At 35.1% G+C, this 20,097-nt stretch overlaps 1 protein-coding gene across 2 annotated transcripts in view; it reads left to right on the top strand.

Moving 5' to 3' along the window:
• The first annotated feature begins 210 nt into the window (after positions 1–210).
• Positions 211–20,097, top strand: part of LOC118275291 (protein pellino) — a 48,311-nt gene continuing 28,424 nt past the window's right edge. Inside the window, exons 1-2 of one of the 2 annotated variants that reach the window (XM_035593201.2) lie at positions 211–514; positions 11,456–11,560. In XM_035593201.2, coding sequence (XP_035449094.2) covers positions 333–514; positions 11,456–11,560 — 287 coding nt within the window. In that variant the 5' untranslated portion in view covers positions 211–332. Of the gene's footprint in view, positions 515–1,642; positions 2,170–11,455; positions 11,561–20,097 lie in introns of those variants that run through there. The other variant, XM_035593202.2, reaches the window with a different exon arrangement.

The raw sequence follows: 20,097 nt of genomic DNA, 5'->3' as shown, positions 1-20,097 counted from the left end.
TAAAAACCGGTTTAAATAACCACATAATATTATTTATATCTTGTCATCTGTGAGCTATAAATAAATGATAAAGTTTGATTAATTGTGTTTGTGATTGGCATGAGATGGACTTGGGCCCATGTGAACAGCACTATGCGAGCGACATGTCGCTACACGACCAACCGCCCGTTCAATGCGAAGCGAAGTTATAGCGACTGGTTCGCTATCAAATTATTACGCACCAAGCAGAGTGCAGTGACATAGCTACTAAGACTAAATAAAAACATTCTAGTCGTATTTTAAGTGATAAATCAAAGTTAATATATTATTTGAACATTATTTATTAACTTATTATGGGTTTCTTTTGCAAACTTCAAGAACACAAAGTAAGGAAATTTTCAAAAAGTAAACTCATTGAAAGAGCCAAGAAGTTAGCTAAATATGTTTGCGTAAACACTAAATCCGGGAGTGTCATCATTAATTCTGTTTATTTGCGACTTTTGATGGATGCTAGCATTAGACGACGATTGAAACGGTGAGTTGAAGATTTTTTGTTTTAATTTTTTTTTTATTCCATAATAAATCTCTCTTACCGCCATACTCAGAGTCATTTAATGGTTTCAAAGTTGTTAAGGCAGTTAGTGAAAATCTAATATTTTTTTCGCAAAGTTTATTCAATAAATATAGATGCTTTGCTGAAAATATTTTATTGTTTTTATAACAGCAATTACTTTAAATAATCCCAAATCAACATTTCCTTGTTTTTAACTAAATTCATTAAATATTTTAATGTCAATTAAGTCAGTCGATATTCCGTAAAAATATTTAAAAAACAATAAAATAAGAACTGTTTTTTAATTTACGCGCGAACGGAAGTTAATTATGTTTGTTTTTACTGATATTCTCGACTTTCTACTAATATTTGTGGAATAACATTATTGCTTATAAAAAATATATATATTTGATCAGGGTTTTACGTTTTAAGATTTGAACTTGATTGCTTATTTATCCATTTTATTTTTCCTCATAGAAGTGATGCCTAAGAGAACAATTCTGAAAATAATTTCTGGAACAGCAGAAAATAGTCTCTAGATCTAGATTGAATTATTCTTTCTTTTTGTCTGACATGGGACCGTGGGGATCAAACCTGCACCACCATTGCACGACATTCGTACAAATCACATTAGTTGATTGCTTTTTCATGACATTTATATTAAGTGCAGTCGAAAGACTGCACGGTTGACGTGGCTTGACATGTAGAGCTAACGTGACGTGATGTGGCTGAGCAACCAGCGACCTGGCGACGTATACCCATTGGTAGGAATTCCCGCACAAAGCAACTCTTTGTGTGATCCACAGATTGTTGTTTCAGGTCTAGGTGTCATATGTTTGTGAAATTTTATGTTTGTAAACGCACACATGACATAGGTAATCCTAGTGCGTAGCAGCGTTTTATATTAAAAAAAGAAAACAAATTCTGTCCTAGTCTCTTGATTCCTCCTGTTTCGTTATAAAACCAAAATTAAATATAATGTACCAATAAAAATAATATTTAAATTATTATTCCATTTTCTTATGAATGGGCCGCTTTATGTATGACAAGAACGTTCGGTTGCTAGCACAGCGAGAATATCAGTTGGGTTTGAGTAATGTTGTTAGGTTGGCTACAATGACGCCACAAACTTCGAAATAAAGTAGTCGTTCAGACTTTGTTTACTAGAAAAGTTCATCAAATAATGAAAGTTTATGGATTTATGTGCATTATAATAACTTGTCTCATTAATCAAATATATTGTTTTTACTAAATTAACTGTGTTTCATACTTAAAAATAATTTGATGTGTTTTCTGTGCAGATGTTGGTAACATTGTAATGTTTTCTTCGTCGGTGCGTGCACACTGTAGTGAAGTTCGCGCTGTTGTACTTGTAATCTAAAAACACATTTAGTTTTAGTTTGTGTTTATAAGATTTGATGTTCATTAAAGTGCAGTGCGTATTATTGGATGTTAGTGAAATAATGAAGATAAGTGTGTTTATCGCTATTTAGCGATGTGTGTATTTCGTAAATTGAATTGATGGTGATATAATAAAATTCATGGTGTTTCCGATATTGTTAGTGCAGTTTGTAAAGTATAGTTCGAATCATAGGGTCCACAAACGAGGAGACGGATTCTATCATGGTCGTAAAACGGTAAGTTTTTATCTACAACGTATTACATTTTTTCATATTCATATAAATGAGGGTATCAATCAGTACGGGCATCGAAGTAAAAATGCTTTGTTTCATGGGTGGATGTTATGTGCTACAAAGTAGACCAAATGTGTGATATAGGTAAAGCTAGGCGCATAGATATATATTTTTGTTTGTTTATGTTTGGTAGCAATTCGCAGTATATGAAAGATTTCGTTATTTTCAGTGTGCAAATGTTTCGTAATGTAACAGGCCATGCGTTTTACTGCACGTATTCGTATGCAAACATGCTTACGATGCGTTTTTGTCAAAATTATCGATCTTGTAAATCGTGAATTCGTTCTCTAAATTCCGTCGTATTTTATTCTTAATTCGAAATTTGAACATTCATTTCTAGTTTTAAAAGCTTATCAGACTTATTAGAATACACAGTTTTATCAAAACACGTTTTTGGGCCATGCAAAACATGTATGTTTTGTGTTTCATTTCTATACATTCGTTTTATTGAGATTTTTACTTAAACATAAAGAAAAAAACACTTCAACAAACTGGAAATCGACATGAATAACTGTAACACTAGATTCAAACCACTATTATTAGTTATTCAGGTTTGTGTGTCAATTAACATGCAGATCAGACAATGAGTTCTACCTTCAAGAACAAATAAATGTTTATTTTTCTATCATTCATTATCTTTCTTTCATTCAGTGCAACATAGACTAGACATTTTTAAAATAAGGTTGATTTTTATGCCAAAACAAACTCGGTAGAATAATATTTTCGTACTGGCTGAAAAATGCAGGGAAACCCTTAAAATATTGACAAAGTTAGTTAGACAAGTAATGGTATAGCAAAGGTTAAAATTCTATTAGTGTGTTAGTTTTATAATCAAATCATACATAATTATTAAACATATAAAATGTTTTATATATTCTAAATGGATTCATGCAATCTTTAAACCGATTTTAGATTTAAAGGATATCCTCATAATAATTAAGTACTTGAAACAGGAAACTTAATTACCTACATTTGTATTTTATTTGTAGTAAAATTAATTAGATCAAGCAAGAGATCAAGGAAATGATAGCAAATACAAATACGTTAATGACTAATTAAGTGGTTTCAAATAAACACAAACCATTCAAACTAACAATCAAATTGCCATTAATATAGAGATAAATGTCGGAAAATTTATTTGTTATTAATAATAAAAATCATAATCATAAAACATACTAAATAGCCAATTAATTTTGTGGTTAGATAACAATAAAATATTCATTTCTTAAATGCCTGCAATGTCTGTTAAATTCGGATGACTGACACTCCACATATTTGGATACACTCCATATTTAGATATTTATTTATTTAAAGATACACCAACAACTTATTCACTAGATTTGACACCACTTTGCTCCAAATTTCTCACTTAAAAATGTGTATACAGCATTAATATCTACAATACATCAAATTATCTGCTAGTAACATTAGCAAAAACTTAACCAGGCCCCTAATAAATATCTTAAGTATAAAGAAAATACAAAAAAAAAAATGTAAAAATATATTTGTTTTGTTATCAACATAGTATCGTCATGACAGGGTCGAGGTTAGGTCCACTGGTAATCGGTGTCAATAATTAATTACTTAGCAATCAAAGCTATGTTTGATTAGAAATGATTTAAAACTTTATACCTAAGATTACTTAAAATGTATTATCTGGCAATGCACCTGTGACTCCTCTGGTATCCAAGGGTGGTGCCGATTGCTTACCATCAGGTGACCTGTCTGCTTGTTTGCCCCCTATTCCATATAAAAAAAAATATCCAATAGTTAAATAAAAATATGTAGCACTAGGTTCAAACTGTATTACATTTGACTCGTAACTTTATAAAATACAATTTTATAAGTATAATGAATTTAAGATTACAATCAGCACCGAAATAACAGCATCTCTGCCTGTCCCTTCATGGCTTAAAAAGCGTAATGTTGTGTTATGTAAAACAATAAATTTATTTCTAAAGTTAGTTTCTCATTCCAAAGCATTGTCTGTTATGGAACTCTCATTGAACCGGAGGATAGGACATTTTTCTTTAATAGCAATTAACCTCTTTTGACCTCTGGCCTATGGACCACTTCAATGCGAAAAATCACGCCATTCTATTCCTTATTGCTTCGTGCAGCAAGAAGATGGTTTAATCAATCATTCTTTGTGTATTTGTATTCTGTTATTACTGTTTACCCCTAGTAAAAATAAGCAGTTAGCATAGTCAAACATTCGTATCGTTATTGGATAGAGAAAAATCAACTTTAATACGATGTTCTAAAAACGGTTTTTCCAAGTTTCACGGCATGGAGTATCGGAAAGTCCATTATTACGATTTATCGACCGCATAATAATCCTCAGTTGCGAAATTTATCAAACGCACAACTTTCGCTATATTATTTATTTTCCTTTTGTCCGACTAAAATAAAAGAGATCTTATTTGGTACAACAAAATACTTATCACGATAAAATTAAGTATAAAACCTTCGCATTCTAACAACGTCCTTTGTTTACCGGTGTATTGTTTCCTTTACTTTCAAGTACCTGCCTGCTTAAAAATATTTAAAAAATAAGCTCATTAAATATGTAATCGAGATTGTACAGTTTCCTCAATAACAATAGTTATTTAGGAACTTATTTAATAACGTGTCGATCCTTGCGTCTGCCGTGGCCTTGCTTGCCTCTATTACGCCGCTAGTATTCAAGTACAGGCAGCCATTAATGTTATTCTTACGTTGTTATCTCAGCCTGTCGACGACCTCTGTCTGTACGTCAACGTGGTCCATAACCAAACAAAGGAATCCACAGAGTCTTATCAAGTCTTTAAAAACACATGTAAATTCAATCACTGTTTACGTTTATTGACTGCCCAAAAACATAACCGTTCGGTAACTACTTGAAACGTGACGTTTGAAAACAAATTGTTTTATTTATAACAGATTCCATATGAGGAACAAAGCAATGGCGTTTGTTTGGAGCCCTCTTCTAACCCCCGCTCATTAAAGTTTCATCTTAGCAGGGGCTACGTCCATGAGTAGGCTTCGCTTAGTTGATTGTGCGAAATGTGTCGCAAAACGACTCCGTTAAATGTTTAACACCTACATACACCTATATTTCCCAAACGTAATAAAGCAAGACTTCACAAGAAGCCATTAGTAAATGAACTACCTACGCGACGACTACGACATGTGTACTAGTTTATCAATTCCCCAGAGTAGACTAGATACTGTCTACTCAGAAAATAGATACTCATCGAAGGGGCATCAAAGGACTAGCTGAGTCATTTCCGGTCTCATGGTGCATTACTTAACTTTTTGCAACAACTGCTGGTATTGCCAATGACTAATCTGAAATCACCAGAAATTATTAAGTAACGTTACATTGCTTTATAATAAATTAAGGGCATTTCCAAGAAGGTTGATACCTGTTTCACAATCGCAGACCCCACAGGTTACTCGACATCGTCGGCTGTTTGTTGATCCATATGAATTTACACATCTTCACAATAGGTGGGTTGTGAATTACCCATCTATTGCAAAAAAAATACATTTATTCTATGCGAAATGTACAAGACCGGAATTCCTTTTATGCTATATTTGTTAGACCGCTATAAAATCAAGACGCGAAGGATGGGATGAGTGCTACTTTGCAAGCTGAGCCGAGTTAAAGCCATGTCTAGACGTCATTATATTTATCAAACTAATGCACGTACGGCACGCGTTCTGTTCCTCTACTCTTCTGAATATAACTAGGTGTCTAGGATATATCTACACGCATATTTTGCATACATATTCAAACAACCAGTTGTTGTTTGTAGCAATATTTTATTGGCGCATCTCGGAAGCGGGTCTATTTTAATGACACAGACACATGGTTAATCTTTTCATCTTGTAAAAACGAGACGCTCACATTTTAACATTAATAGTTAACCGATTCGTTGCGACGCCCATTTTGGTGCACTTTTATGCGTGGCGACGAACAAATATTTCGTGATACGACAGTCGTGTCAAGCGCCATATCAGTTGATATCACGCCTATTGTGCCATCAGCCATGTACAGAATAAAATGTTCTTTTTTCTTGTTTACCCTTGAATTGTATTCAGTCGACTTCCAAAATCGAAAGTAAACGGTCAAACGCGTTTCGTGTCATTTAAAAATGACACGAAACGCGTGTCATACGCCATATGTAAAAAAATTGGATGGCACGTCTGTCGTGCCATCCGCAACGAATCGGTTAATGTCACCGAAATTCCATTGCAAATAAACACTTCTGAAAATAGATTAATAAAAATGTACATTAAAGCTAAAAGCTTACTCATAAACATTGAACACGTAAAACCCCTCGGTTAGCCTGTCAAGCCGAGATAACGGTTCCAAGCAATGATTCAATAAGAAAAGGAAAACTGTAAATCAAACAAAAATAGGGTCATGTTTTTACACGAATTCGTACACGTAACTTTCTAGATTTGTATGGCAATTTATTGGAAACATATACTTTATTCAATTTAAAATTGTTTGACAAAAAAGTTGTTTAATAAAATAAAACAATTGTTGATCTAGCTTTTTTATTATTGTATAGAAATAAAAATAAGAATATTTTCTAATTCTATTCATAAACAATTAACGCCGCCGCTCTTCGACACCTGCCTTTATTTTATTGCATTGGCTGACACCTGCTCGACAGATGTGTGCGCCTTGCCTTAGAAAGAGGCTCTTCCCCGTTTCCTACAACAGAAATGTGCTATTTCTGAACATAGAAACAAGTCAGTTCAAAGCTGCCATTTGCAAAGGTCGGCACTGAATTTATTAAACGACCGATTAATTTAATGCACCCCTCTTTCGGATCTTAAACGGGCACGTGCCATGCGCTTTTGGCGATCCCGTCTGTTATGGGAGTCAGTATTTTCCCGATGATTTAGTGATCAGTTACTCGATTGAATTTGGTTACTTATTCGGAAGGTCACCTCTGAACGCTGCGTGTGCGCATGGCCGCATACGAGTGCCGACATGTTACGGTTCGCTGACCGCATGGCATCACTTGGCCTCGTTCATTGCATAGTATTGCCAATTTTTTCTATTCTTGACGGTAATTTAAGATGTGTCAAATTAAGTGATTATTGAAAGGCGGTGGATATTTTATTACCTAGTCTCACGGTAGATTTTTATTCGGTGGGAATGTAATTCTAATCTACTCGTGTTTTATTTTGAGCCTGTCATCTAAATAAAATATGAAAACAATACTGACGTTTGTAGTTTTATTAAATGCTATGCGCCACTCACTATTATTTTATTATTCTCTGATAGTTTTGTCATAAAAAAGAAGTTAAGTTTAGGAGTGGAAGGTCGTTACGTCACGTTACCCTATAAAATGTAAATCTTGACGTCACACAATATTTCAAATCAATGTATCGTCGAAAGTATTTAATTTTATCCGAAAATAAGAAAAAATAATTAATCTTAAAAATATTTAACACTAAACAACATTAGAAGTTTACAATCCAATTTTAAAACAATATTAGAAGTTTGTTGTCTAGTTATAGAAGCGTCAAATATGTTACTACTTTCCAATGATTTCATAGTAATTGGTTAGTACGTGGTTTTTGTTAAGAAGGTTAACTACTAGGTCACAATTTCAACGTTAATCACGCGTTTATTGACATCATATATCTTGAGCCAACACCTACACATTATTGCTGTATTTACTAGCATATTACTGATTTATGGCCCATTGGCTTTGGAAAATTGCAACCACTAGATGTATTATAATCAAATGCCTATTTCAAGTTTTCTGAAATTTTCGGAGCTGCCGACCACCTAGAGGGTTACCGGGGCTCCAGCTCAAAGATCAGAAGTAGGAACGGGGTGGGTTTTAGTTAGTCTGACACTCTCTCTCGCCTCACTCAAGGCGAAAGAAGTATGTAATTGAATGATGTTCCCCCCTTAAAAAAAGGTTTTTTGAACTTGACTTTGGATTTCGTGGGAATCAATGAGAGATTCTTCTTTAATATCTGCATCGTCATTGTGTAATTATCAGTCTTTAAACGTCAACTACTGAACGCCGACCTTCTTATGAACCGCTACAAACGGTCCACTATGCATTGAAAACGGGTCATAAACGTGGGTCGTTTGTTAGTTTTACATTTATCACAAATTATTGGGATAACTAAGTTAGAACATCAAATTTTCTCCTATACGGACTTTTTTTTTCTTATGATTTATATCATGCGACTTTGAACCTGCTTGTGACCAGGTGCTGTATATTGTTTTAAACTACAAATCAAATAAAAGTTGCGTATATCCCCGAAAACTCGTGAAGAGAATCCAAGATTTTAATTAGGCATAGTTAGAACTGTATGATGTTTTTGGGAGTCTTAGGACGTCAGTGTCTATAGCGTAATTTATTTTCCTTAGATTGTAAAAAAATCCAATTTAACTACTATCGGAGGAAGTAACTAGTAAAGTCGATCTTGACTTCGGAATCAAATCAATGCCATTTATTCACAAACTGATTGGTATCATTACCTGTATCCTGTTACCATTACATAAGAATTATAGCATCAGAAGTTTCGATTACCAAAGATATTCCATTTCAATGTAATGTTGATCGTTCTTGTATCATTGTCATTCATCTTCTGTATTCCGTTTGCACGTTGTAAATAAGGAAAATGTTAGATTTGTAAAAATAGACTTCAAAGTCTTCTTGCAAAACACCAAAGTTTTGTAACTGTTATACCCACTGGTTTATTCTCTGACCGTTGTTTTTTTGCAGTAGCTTCAATGTAAATCATCTGAGAATTGACATATTTTATGTGCCTAATAATATTTCGCACACAATATTCAACCTTAACGATCAAATGCAATATAACCAATTTTATGGCCTTTTGGGGGTCTTACTTTACGATAAGCAATAAACTCCGTAGCTGAGCCGGTGTACCTATAGCCACTTGCGATCAGTTCTAAGGTGTGTCATCAAATCCGAAGCAGACATAAATCGCTTCAGGTCCGGATAGAGCGTCGATTCGAAGTAATTTCCGCCTCTTATAAAAAAATGACCGTTGGATCATCGACCGTTGCCCATTGGCAGTTGATTACACTTTGTGGCTGACTACACTACCTTTGACTGGTTTTTATTTGTAAATTCCTTACATTTTACATTGGGTTGTTTCTACCGTATAATATCGTTTTTATGCAGAGTCAATTAGTCATAAACTATACACCTTTGCCACAAATTACAAGTAGAATATAATACCTGTTCACTGTAATGTACCTAGTTTATTGCATTGTTTAAAATACTATGCTTCTTAAGGATATCCTAACGAGCTATTATCGTAAAATTAATGAAGAGAATATTGTGAATGGCTAATAATATTCCTTTAAATCAATTACTCTAATTCGATTATTAGATTTCCGACCATTACATAGATAATATCGCCGGTGATTGGGAAAGCCCAGTCGGTGGTCGAGGTAAAAGTGTTTGTATCTGACTACAAGACAGCTTAAACCTTGAAATCGTGACTACGGATGGTGAAAGTACAAGCACAACAAGGGATACAATAGCACAATGTTATTTTCGTTCAATTTCGAGAGTAGGTAACTTCATTGAAACTACGAGGACGTAAAAAACTGGTTTGGATCCATGATCAAGTTGCGTCCACATTGAGTAGGTGTACATACTGTATCATCTTGCTTACTATATCCATGCGTTTGTCTTTTATGAAATGAGTCAACTGAATTCTCGTCGTGTAGGAGTGATTCTTCGTAAACTTCCGGCGTTCCCACATTCGACGCATTTGGTGTGTTGCGGCAAAACCGGATGCAACGTAGCCTTTTATCGCCACGTGCTTAGTGTGCCGAACAGTCGGTGCTGTAGTCGATAGGAACTATGACGTGAATCACCTCTATAGTAATTCTTAGAAATATTACTACGATAACGCTAAGTTAGTCCATTGTTACCTTCTGTTTGCCACTTCACTTTTTCCACAAAAAGAAGATATCATATGTAAATCGGATCAAAAATTGTAACACCAGACAAAGGTGAGACAAGCGGAAGAATCGTGCGGAAAATATTATAGTCAGACATGCAAATGAAGTTAATTGTTAGTGTCACGGAATGAACCGCCGCGTTTTTATGCAATACTTTAACTAGGAACCATTGCTAACGAATGACTATAATCTAGATTATCTGACTCAATTTAAAAGCGGTGATTGTTATTAGAGCAATAGAAATCTCGCCGCCTTTGTTTCAAATGATTTAATATTCCATATCGACAATGGACCGTCCAGAGAGTGTTATTATTTAAATGTTGGGCCGCAGTAATTGTGGGTCGGCATTAGATGAGTGTCCTATAGTCGAGTCAGGAGAGAAGGGGGTGGCGGGAGATGAGGGCTTTGACCCCGTGCCCGTAATCAGGGACGTTGTGGCCGGCGCTGTCCTTGCTATCCTCTGCTTCGTTCAATTTGTTATATTTTTATGAACGGCGCCATTACATATCATTTCTTTGTGTCGTTGTAATTATAGCATTGACATACAAACAATAATCGGTCACAAATCATAACAAAAGCGATAGTAGAACTGCGCCGACAACAGGTACATACATGGTTGCTGAAAGTATATGTTCGAAGATAGAGTGGCCTAGTTCGCAGGCAGGCGATAACTTATCGTCGATGCGATCGATAAAGCACTCAAAGCACACAAAATTGCCTTTAGGTTCAGGACAAAGTGTATCCTATGCCTGCAAAATGTTAGACATCGTTTAATTACATCATAGACGTAAATAAAGGGTTACGAACGTTTTATTGTTTTAATAACTTTAGTAATTGTTAGCTTTATGTGGCTTGCATAAGTGTCGGTGCATCGTACGCAACCAGTTCCTACGGGCGTGGTTATAATTTACCACTAATCTTGACCCACAGCTGTCTCGAACCAGTTTCTGGGCCCGATGCAAAGGCTTGACCCGTCATATCAATGAGATCTCTTGGGCGGAAGTACATGAACGCATACTCAATAAAACTTGTGGGTGGTAATCCTGTTGATGACTAGCCCGACAAAGCTTGGCTTATTAAAACATGATCCCTTCATAACCATGACATTGTTTACGTTGTTAAGCTGATGTTAGTTTGTATTAGACGTGCGTAGAGATAATATGAACATTGTTCCTAACTTACCAATCTTTCTCTTGTTCTCTTTTTAACTTGAATAAATCTTGGTTGTATTAATTGTTTACATAATATTTTGTATTGTTTCAGTGCTGCGGACAGTGCGGACTCACCAATACTGGAGGAGGCCGGCGAGAGCGGCTCGGAACAGAAACCAAAGCCTCTCATCAAATATGGAGAACTCGTTATACTCGGGTAAGTTGTCATCTTTTGTCTTTCAACTTAGAAAGAAAATAACATTATGTTTGCTTTCCGGAAAGGCTACATAGTTAATACTTGAAAGTATTTTTCCTCATACCCAATCATTTAGTTTATTATAAATAACTAACCCGCAACACAATTCTCGAATTCACTAGGGACCAACTGGGGCCAACCCATATTGTATGTGTATAGTTCCGCAGTAGAAAGCGTCTGTTAATGCCCCTCTTCCATTTTATATTAAAATTCCTGAGAGAGGCGCTGCGTGTCGAACCCATGTCTCCACGCTTCTTAAAGCCCTGTTTTCTTTATCAAAGCGCGCCCGAAAATTTATAAAGACCCAATAATGTTGTAAGATGCTAATCGGATGTTAAGAGGCAACGAACTCTTGTTTGTACGAGTATAGTATTGCGATCCCTTTGAGAACTCCGTCTAGCCGCTTGATAAGGAATATAAATTGTTGTGTCGCAACATTCAGCTGACAACACGCTGAATAAGGCAACTAATCACTGAAATCAGAATACAATATCAGGAAGAAGTTAGTTTCCAATCTCCTTCCAATTATCTTGCTTTGAATATGGTACGATGCGTTGGAAGTATGGTCCTTGTACGTAAAGAGAAGGGTCTCTTTGATTTTGTTTACTTGTCCACATACGGTGATTGGTGCCATGTTATATGGTTGTCTACCGATTTCTATGTATTCATTAACGTCTGTTGTATTTTGAAGACGTTTTATTATGCTAGGTGTTCGTTTAGTACTCATTAAGTACCTAAGTACTAATTTCAACTATCACTTTTGTATACAAACCATATCAGTATTATTTATTGTGTTTTGTTTCTTTTTTTAATTATCAAATTAAGGCAACTAATCAAACATTGATTTAGTCATCATAAGTCATTATAGGCACTTAAAGTGATGATCCTTTGTCCGGTCATGTACAAACAGAACAAACAAGGTTAGCGTGTGAGTGCAAGACCTGACCTAGTACATAACTATGTAATACCTATACAATAATGGTAGACCACGACACGGAATAGAGACCTAATGGAGTATTCATAAATAATCCATCATGTATTAACACCTTAACAAAACTTACGCAATTTGTATGTAAAGTTTGAGGTATTTTATTGATCTTACAGTAGGTTGACGTGCAAGATGGATAATATAAATAATTTTCGGTCATTCAAATACACACAAACGAAACTAGTTACTAGTTGATTGCTGTCTTCAATAACTATTGATCGAAGCTTGCAGTGGCTTTTATTATTATGTCATTCCCGACACAATCGTTAAAGATTATTACTCCATTTGGATTCTACTCTGTGTCCTGCACTTTGCTCATTCCAGACTCTATAATACAATCAGAAATCACAATGCACGGTGAAACGAGATTTATTCTCGGGCGATCGTTTTTGTAAGGCAACACATGTTATTGTCGAGAAGAACTCTTATAAGACCTCTCTACATAATATGTTAATTTTGTTCTTATAAAAATGCTAAAAATAAACATATCACTACAAAAAAGTAGAACGATGTCATTAAAGTATGTTAAGCTGAACATATTTTAATTTTATGAATACGAAGTCTGATAGCTATAGCACATTAAAAAGTATGTCGATTTACCTTTAATAATACTTTGTTTAGTCCAGAAAATCCCGTTTCGTCATGTTCGGTTTACCCACGAAAAGCCATTGGCAAAAAAGGCCGGAATCCCCGAATTCATTTGAAACATTATTTTTCTGAACCATATTGCACGCAAGCAATAAATCTAATCAATATAATCCATTAAGCATGTAGAACCGTGGATATTATTTACGGTAATCTTCTTTTTGACCTCGAAATGATACATACCACGTTTTGTTAATGTCACCTCGTATAAAAGCTTGGAAATCCAGACCAGTCACAACTGTATAGTGATTAATTGCCTTAAAAACCACAAAGTTGCATTAAATACCTAATTACCTACATGAATGTTGGCAACATTATATCACTTGAACGAATTTTATTGCCAGCCTACAGATGTTTCCGGTCTCAATTTGATTTGAGTTCCGACTATGTCTGGATTTAATGGTTTGAGGCGTCTGTGATAAGAGCTTTGATAAACGTAATTACGTTATTGTTTATCTGAGTTTCCTTTGTTCGTCTTGCTCTCGATTGTTTATTTTCTACGCCTACGGCTGCATTTACCGCGTCGAACAAAATTACTCGTGTCGAGTCCTTACGGGTTAAAATGTCGCAATAATTTCTTGATGTCGAACTCAACAGCCACGATTACCCACAAAAAGTGCTTATGGTAACTAGAATTGATACTAAATAAAACATTAATCAATATAATATATGTATCTCGTCTTTAATCACAAATAGATTTAATAGCCTCCTAATAATACTATTCGAAAGGACTCATAAAACGTTTTACGGTTTCTTTTTAAAACAAAAGGAGAAAAGCGAAGCATTCCGTTTCAATAATAAAACAGAAATAAAGCAAATCAACATCAATTTTACGACACAGTCCAGATTGTCTTGCAAAATGATTTGCCAATTCCCTATCAGATAAAAAAAACAACTTCTTGACTTTAGCAAGGCTAAAGTCAAGAAGAAAATTAGATGACGAAGCATTTTATGTGTGGTAAAGGTTAACAAAACCAAAAGCAAGATGGGTCATTGTAAACTGGATAGAATTAGTTTATCTGATAGACATCAGAACAACTAAACAAAAGAAACTTAAACAAAACATTGACCATTTCATACAAAGTCGTTTATTTATTATTCATGCAACATCTTCATAATATTCAATAACCCAGAAAACAATCACTTCTGCATACATTTTACCATTACTTCCGTATTGTTTGAAACGAAATGATTTATATTAACATTCCATTGTTCAGTAATTATACGTTCATCTTTATGTATCATAATAATACAACTGTCTTTTCTACTTCTGCTCTTGTTGATATCGCAACAGCGGTTGATTGTTTGTCTTTAAATAGAATCTCCTCAGCTGGAAACGAATGCCAATCACAAAACTGGCTTCTGTCCTTATTACTTACATGTTCAAAGTAACAAAGAACCTTTGTTACCTTTTATCATATTTTTGCCGGTGAGCTAAACAGTACCGCTAAAGAAAACCTCATTCTTGGTGAAATTTTTGTTTATCTAGCATTTGCGTCTCTTCTCAAGATTTTTACTACGCTATCGGTCGTTGAACGAGAAAATGTTGCACAACTTAAATTACTCTATTGTTAGTGAAGAGGTTTTCATTGTACATCAGGGCCCTTACCGACGTATCTGACACTTGAAGCAAAAGGGGTTTCCTGAGTAGCAAAACATTCAAACTGTGATTGACTGACACTCGATCAAGTTAGACTACCCTTAGATAGGGTTGTGCACAATACTTGTCATATATTTCCGTGACATAGAAAAAGACCCCTAAGTCCCTTCCCTGCCATAATGCACATCGAATTTTGGAAACTTCCGACGTCTTCTTATGAATAAATATGGAAATGTTTATCACTGATACAAAATTTTCACGAGTTCTCCAGGTTTCATATTCATAGCGAATACATTTATAACCGTCTAATATACTGTATTTGCAGTTAAATGACAATTTATCTATACAAGTTCTGGCTATAAACCAATCAGACATCCTACTTTATGTGTGGATGGTCTGTCTGATGACATCACTAAGACAAAGTTGTCTTGTTTAATCTTCAGGGACAGCGGTTATCGTGCATGCCTTGCCTTTTGAAGAATGTTTACAATATCTTACACGTACAGCATTAATGCCGCACTTTCTATTTTATTGCATTTATTATCATCTGATGAAAGGCCATGACTTTGTCGTCTTCAAGGAAAATGTGCTTTTGTTGCTACTGCACCGAAATGTACACACAACTTTGAGATCTAATATTAACACTTAACACCTTTATTCATCGAATAGCTGCATAAATTATCGCCATGATCATAACAAACAACGCACTTAGTTTCTGTAATCTACAGCACGCATGTGGATTCTCATAATCACGGTCATGACATGAATTCATAATAATCGTAGTATATCGAGTTCAAGACCAGCTGACCGCAAAACTTGGTTTCTCATGTTATGTAGAGGTCATGAACATGGAACATCTCTCTTCAACGTCACGTTTCAGCAATTTACCTCCAGTTCGTTACGGCTCGTTTTTTGACCCAAATACACAAGCCAGACACAAGGCATGTGTGATTTAAATTTGATGTGAGAGGAAGAGTGGAAATAGCGACGGGGCTCGCATTGCTGAAACGTAACTCCGGTCTTTAATTATGTACGCAAACGAATATGGCGCAGACGCTATTTTCTCGTTTCATCACGAACTTTCTGTGTACTGGGATTGTTAAGTGTTTGGTAACGTATTCGCTTTGCCATATTTACTGCCCACTGCCAAAGTCACTGTTCATTTTCAATGTTAATGATATGCCTCACGCTGCCGTACAGATTCCGCTCGCGCATTCTGAATTTGAATTAAACCATTACATCATCGAGCATATTCTCTCGAATATCGGCTATTAAATGCAACAAATTTATCAGATTAATAGGTTAGTATGCCAGTTTTAATGTTCTGTTAATGTACACACACGTATCTATGAACGGCGCTACTAGTATTTTTTTATTATTGTAGTAAAATGCTGTAACCATTACTGTAGACATCCCGTATGGTTTACAGCCGACTGATGTAATTTGGATGCTTTACTTGTTTCTTTGTATCAGACAAGATGTGATGTGTGGTGCGGAAGTAACTCTGCGAGACGGGCGATGCTGCCAAAATAGCTCGCCGTCTATGCGTTAAAATCATAACAAGCTAAATCGCTTCTTGTTATTTATTACATCATGGTGCTGTGTGGTCGTCCAGAAATACTTTGTAAACTTTCGTAGGTGTCGTTAAGGTCAATTAAATGTTTAAACACCATATTTCAATGTGGAGTTATCGATGCCATTATCTTCAGGGCTTCAAGTTCCTTTAAGTTTATTCCAAAATAATCCAACCCAGCTATTTTTCATCGCAGTCGCTTCTTTGGCACCGAATAATTTACTTTATATCTTTGTATGCATGTGCATAACCGTTCATTCGTGTACTATTAATATTCCTTTGGCATGTTCCGTACACAGTAGACAGAAAAACACGTTTTCTAATTCATTTTTCGTCTAACGGATGCTTAATTATGTACTTCGATTTTGCCGAAAATATTGTGAAGCACCGGGCACCGACTTCACTTCCAGAGTTAAACCAAGTAGTTTATTGATTGAGCTGTGAAAGGTTTTGTTACGAAGTTTTCAGTACTAATTGTTTGAAGTCTAAGTTTGTTGAAACTTTAGATGTTAGCTTGTTTTGATTTACAGTTAATTGAGCACAAAGGTCGAACGAATTCGCTTGGCTTGTGCTAACGTTGCCTTTGTTTTCAGTTATTTTGATCACAGTATTCGATCACGTGCATGGAGCACAAGTTTTTTCACGATATCGAAAACGTGCGGACTATTCGGTCTGGTATTTGAAATGTAATAAAAATATTTAAATTAGTTATACGAGTAGTATGTAGTTTGTACTTTCGTTACCAACATTTTTAGTTTATCATAAGATTATGGATTTTTCGGAATAGGTGATTTATGTACCAAGAAGAAACAAAACAACTCTTATTTGTTAATATTATGAAGTAAACAATATTTAGGAATATCCATAGAAAACCCAGTTATTGCAATCTTATTTATATTCAGTGTCATCAGCCTGGTGTTAGAGATTAGCGTGCTTCATCTCTGTCGTCGCCATGACAAAGTGTTATCTCAACAAACTAACAATGAAAATGAACGTATAAAAACGTTAAAATGAAAACTTGTACCGCATCATCGGAATATTTCTAGCTGACAGATTAGGTGTGATTAAAATCGGTTTGATGGCACGTTATTTCCAATACGTCTATCATTTTAGTCTGGCTGTCGTACGGTTGATATATCGATCAGACAAGTATTGTAGGGATTTTCGGTATTCATATTCTCAAGTAGTACCCAGTACGTATTTGAACCCAAGTTATTTATGGCAATATCCTCGCCTATTACGTAGGTCTAACAATATAAAATGCGAAGAGTGGGCGTACCTATATTTCAGACTACAATTTCGCGAAAAATGGGGTTAAAAATAGACGTTAGGGTTTGTTTGCGCACAATTCAAGGTATTCGAAAGTGGCTGACTTCACTAAAATGTAATAACGCGAGCGTGAAATCACTTTCCACGAGAACGATAAAATAGTAAAACACTTATATTTCGTAACGAATTCGAGAAAACCAATATTATTAAATCAATGCGGTACTTTTACTCTTTGACCCGTGACATTCGACTTTAAGATACAATTGGGTTTAATTGGAATCGACCGATGTGATCGCTTTCGTCTTCCTACCAATTATCTTGACACTGTTCTTAAAATAGTCTAAATAATTGATATCACTTTCTTTTCTATAATAGAGCTGTGTACCTTTCAAAGGAAATAACGTCATGATTTATACTGTGGGCGATTTGATTGGTATGTTCACTTCATCAAAAAACTTTTGTATCTTTTTCAAATCTATCTTATTCTTTATCTTGTCTTGACTCAGTCAGTATTCCTAATAATCTGTACACTGATTATTGTAAGCAGTAAAGCGTTTCATAACTGAGTGGTGATAAATTAGGTACATTTTAGGATGCGGTTCTTCCCATAGTATGAAACATCAAAACAAATTTTCCAAAAACCGTTGCGTCACGACGGAATCTTCGAAAAGTAATCAAATCTGCATTTGTTGGGATTCTCCACATTGAAAAGAAATCCAGATATGATTAGCACAAGAAAATTAAGATTCCTTCTCCCAAAATATAGTAAAGTGATTTCCAATTTATTACTAGTACTTGATTAACCTCAAAATCTACCAATTTACCTTTGTGTAATCAATCATTCAAATATTTTGAAAATCTTCCAGACACTCAAATTCTTACTTCGATTCGAAGAACATGATTTTGATTTCACTACCCTCCCTACGATATAGCAAACTCAAGTGAATGAAATGAAGCGAGAGCTTCAATACATCATTCCCCTTGTGGGCTCGTAATATCCCACAGATTCCTTCTAATAAAATTTTCATAACTCGGGTTCATATCAGGGAAGGGAAAAAGGACGAAAACGATGCATCATAATACGTAATCCGGTAGTCAGCCGTTACTTTCCAAATCAATACTGTTTTATCCTTTGTTGATCTAAAATATCGTATGTACTTATCCCTTTTCAGTACTGTCGAAATAGATTTTCCTGTTTGACCAGATCCAGGCCTTTCAATATTTGGTTTATACTAGTTTTTTACTACTACTATTATAAAGAAATCGCGCAAAATGTGTTTATACCATTTGTACAAACACGCAATTCGTTAGTGCTTGCATAAAGCCACTTTGTATTAAACCATGTTTATATTATGAACTCTATTCCGAGCTGCAATCTACAACAAACTTGTCTATAATTAAGATATATTATTCAATATAGTACTGTACGATCGCCCCTAGCTGCAGGTTGCGTAACCACAAGCATGCGAGCGCACTAATTCCATTACAGTGAAACGCTATACCATCCCTATTTTCTTACTGCCTTAAGTAATGCAATCGTTTGCCTACAAGGGGTGCTGAGGACTCATGTGTCCGTCATGATCGATTTATTCATAATAGGATTTTCCTACCAGCGACGACGCCCTACCAATGTGGCAACTATTCTATTTTAAACATGTGAACTACCAGCTTTCTACATGTTTCGTGTACGAATTATAGAACACCATGTACACATGTAAAGATAGTCCAAACCTATCGACCATCGTTTAGGTATTGTGTAACTGTACCGATTTATGATTGGCCAATGCTGTTAACGGGAACAATAGTGCTTTTACTCAATTTAACCGTTTTATTGCTCGGACATAATTCATTGCTTTCTCTCTGTTTGTTTCTTGTTTTTCTTAGGCATTCATTCATATAATAGCTGTGTTTGTACCAATCTATTCAACCTCTCTATTCTATATTTGGTCACTAAGCAACCACAAATTGTAGACTAGAGACCTTAATGTGGTTAATTATATTGAATACAACGTGAATTTTCCTTCACAACAGTAGCCTCGGGGTGAAACCATAGGTCGGGGAAGTTTTGATTGCCTCTATTTCGAATACCAAGGTTACATTAGGTACTATTGAATTCCGAGATTCCCTTTGATTATTTGGATTGCTTTGAATATTTTACTTGATGAGAAAATTGTTTTCCATAAGAAACCAATTTCATTAATAATGTATAAGTACAGGACAATTTTTATTAACCACATTCTTCACATAATGATGTAAGCAGTTCGAATCTATTTACTGGTGGATAAACCCAGTTGATATCGAGAAGTAATTTTATTCAGAAAAAACTAACCAAACGATAATGAGTGGAAATAGGTATTTGCTATACAGATATTTGTCTAAGGTGAAAATAACTCAGTATGCGTGCGGAAACAAGGTTTATCTGA

The sequence above is a fragment of the Spodoptera frugiperda genome, chromosome 8 (genome assembly GCF_023101765.2).
Source record: "Spodoptera frugiperda isolate SF20-4 chromosome 8, AGI-APGP_CSIRO_Sfru_2.0, whole genome shotgun sequence".
Taxonomy (NCBI): Eukaryota; Metazoa; Arthropoda; class Insecta; order Lepidoptera; family Noctuidae; genus Spodoptera; species Spodoptera frugiperda.
This window is presented reverse-complemented; position numbering and strand designations above follow the sequence as displayed.